Below are 901 nucleotides of genomic sequence, written 5' to 3'. Positions count from 1 at the left end.
GCCTGACTCACATGACCGATCCAGGACAGTGGCCCGCAGGAAGCAGCGTCACCACGATCTCTTCTTTCTGACCAACAAACATAAAAATGAACGGCAGTCAGAAACACTGAAAGGCTCTGACTAAAGCTGCGACCGCAGACACCGACCTCTCCAGACGCTTCATCCACCAGGGAAATCTGAGTTGGGCTTTCCAGCTCTAGAGGAACCTGTGACAGATGGTTTAAGAACAAAGGAAGCATCTTTTCTGGTTGGTTTGGATCTGAGGTGATAAGATGCTGCAGAGAGCAGAAGAGGACAGACTTACGATATATTCCTCCCAGAAAGCGTACTTTGGATTGTTTAGCAGCAGCTCTTTGGTCACAAAGGAGCAGTAAAGTCTGACAGTTCGACTGCAGCAGAAAAAAATGCAACCATTACATTTTTTTTTTCTCTTTCATGACCTTTTTGGTTGTAATAGTTTGCTGTTTCATTGTTTATTTTCATTCCAACAGGACAAAATCATGACTTTTTAAATGTACGTCTTCAGTTAATAATTCCAGTATAAGAAAATGCAAAAAAAAAATAATGTTTTGGGAAATAATTAAGGAAATAAGGCAATATGACCATAACTCCAGAGAGTCTTATAACAGGGTGGCCATATGTGCGGCTTTGGGATTTTCATTGCACTGTCCAGCGTTTGTTCTCCTTTATGGGGCACCAGATTTTTTTTACATTATGCTCGGCGGCAGATCAATATCTGATCAAAGAATGTAAAAAAATAATAATAAAAAAAATGGGATGTGAGCAGTCAAGGGAAACCTGCAACTGAACGGCAAGGGAGTCCGGATTAACATAAAAGTAATAAAGTGCTGCAGGTAACTCATCCATGACGGCTTTTTGTTATGATGTTTCTTCGCCCCTG

General features: G+C 41.2%; 1 protein-coding gene across 1 annotated transcript in view; it reads right to left on the bottom strand.

Annotated features, from left to right (window-relative positions):
* The window catches only part of LOC107090509 (protein artemis-like), a 14,679-nt gene that overhangs the window by 12,063 nt on the left and 1,715 nt on the right, over window positions 1-901 (bottom strand). Inside the window, exons 3-5 of the mRNA XM_015383923.1 lie at window positions 305-389; window positions 147-206; window positions 10-67 (exon numbers count right to left, since the gene is read on the bottom strand). Of these exons, the coding sequence (XP_015239409.1) occupies window positions 10-67; window positions 147-206; window positions 305-389 (203 nt within the window). The remainder of the gene's footprint in view (window positions 1-9; window positions 68-146; window positions 207-304; window positions 390-901) is intronic.

Source organism: Cyprinodon variegatus, unplaced genomic scaffold, assembly GCF_000732505.1.
Source record: "Cyprinodon variegatus isolate N-32 unplaced genomic scaffold, C_variegatus-1.0 Scaffold298, whole genome shotgun sequence".
NCBI classification, from domain to species: domain Eukaryota; kingdom Metazoa; phylum Chordata; class Actinopteri; order Cyprinodontiformes; family Cyprinodontidae; genus Cyprinodon; species Cyprinodon variegatus.
The sequence above is the reverse complement of the archived record's forward strand: the minus strand, read 5'-3'. Positions and strand labels throughout refer to the sequence as shown.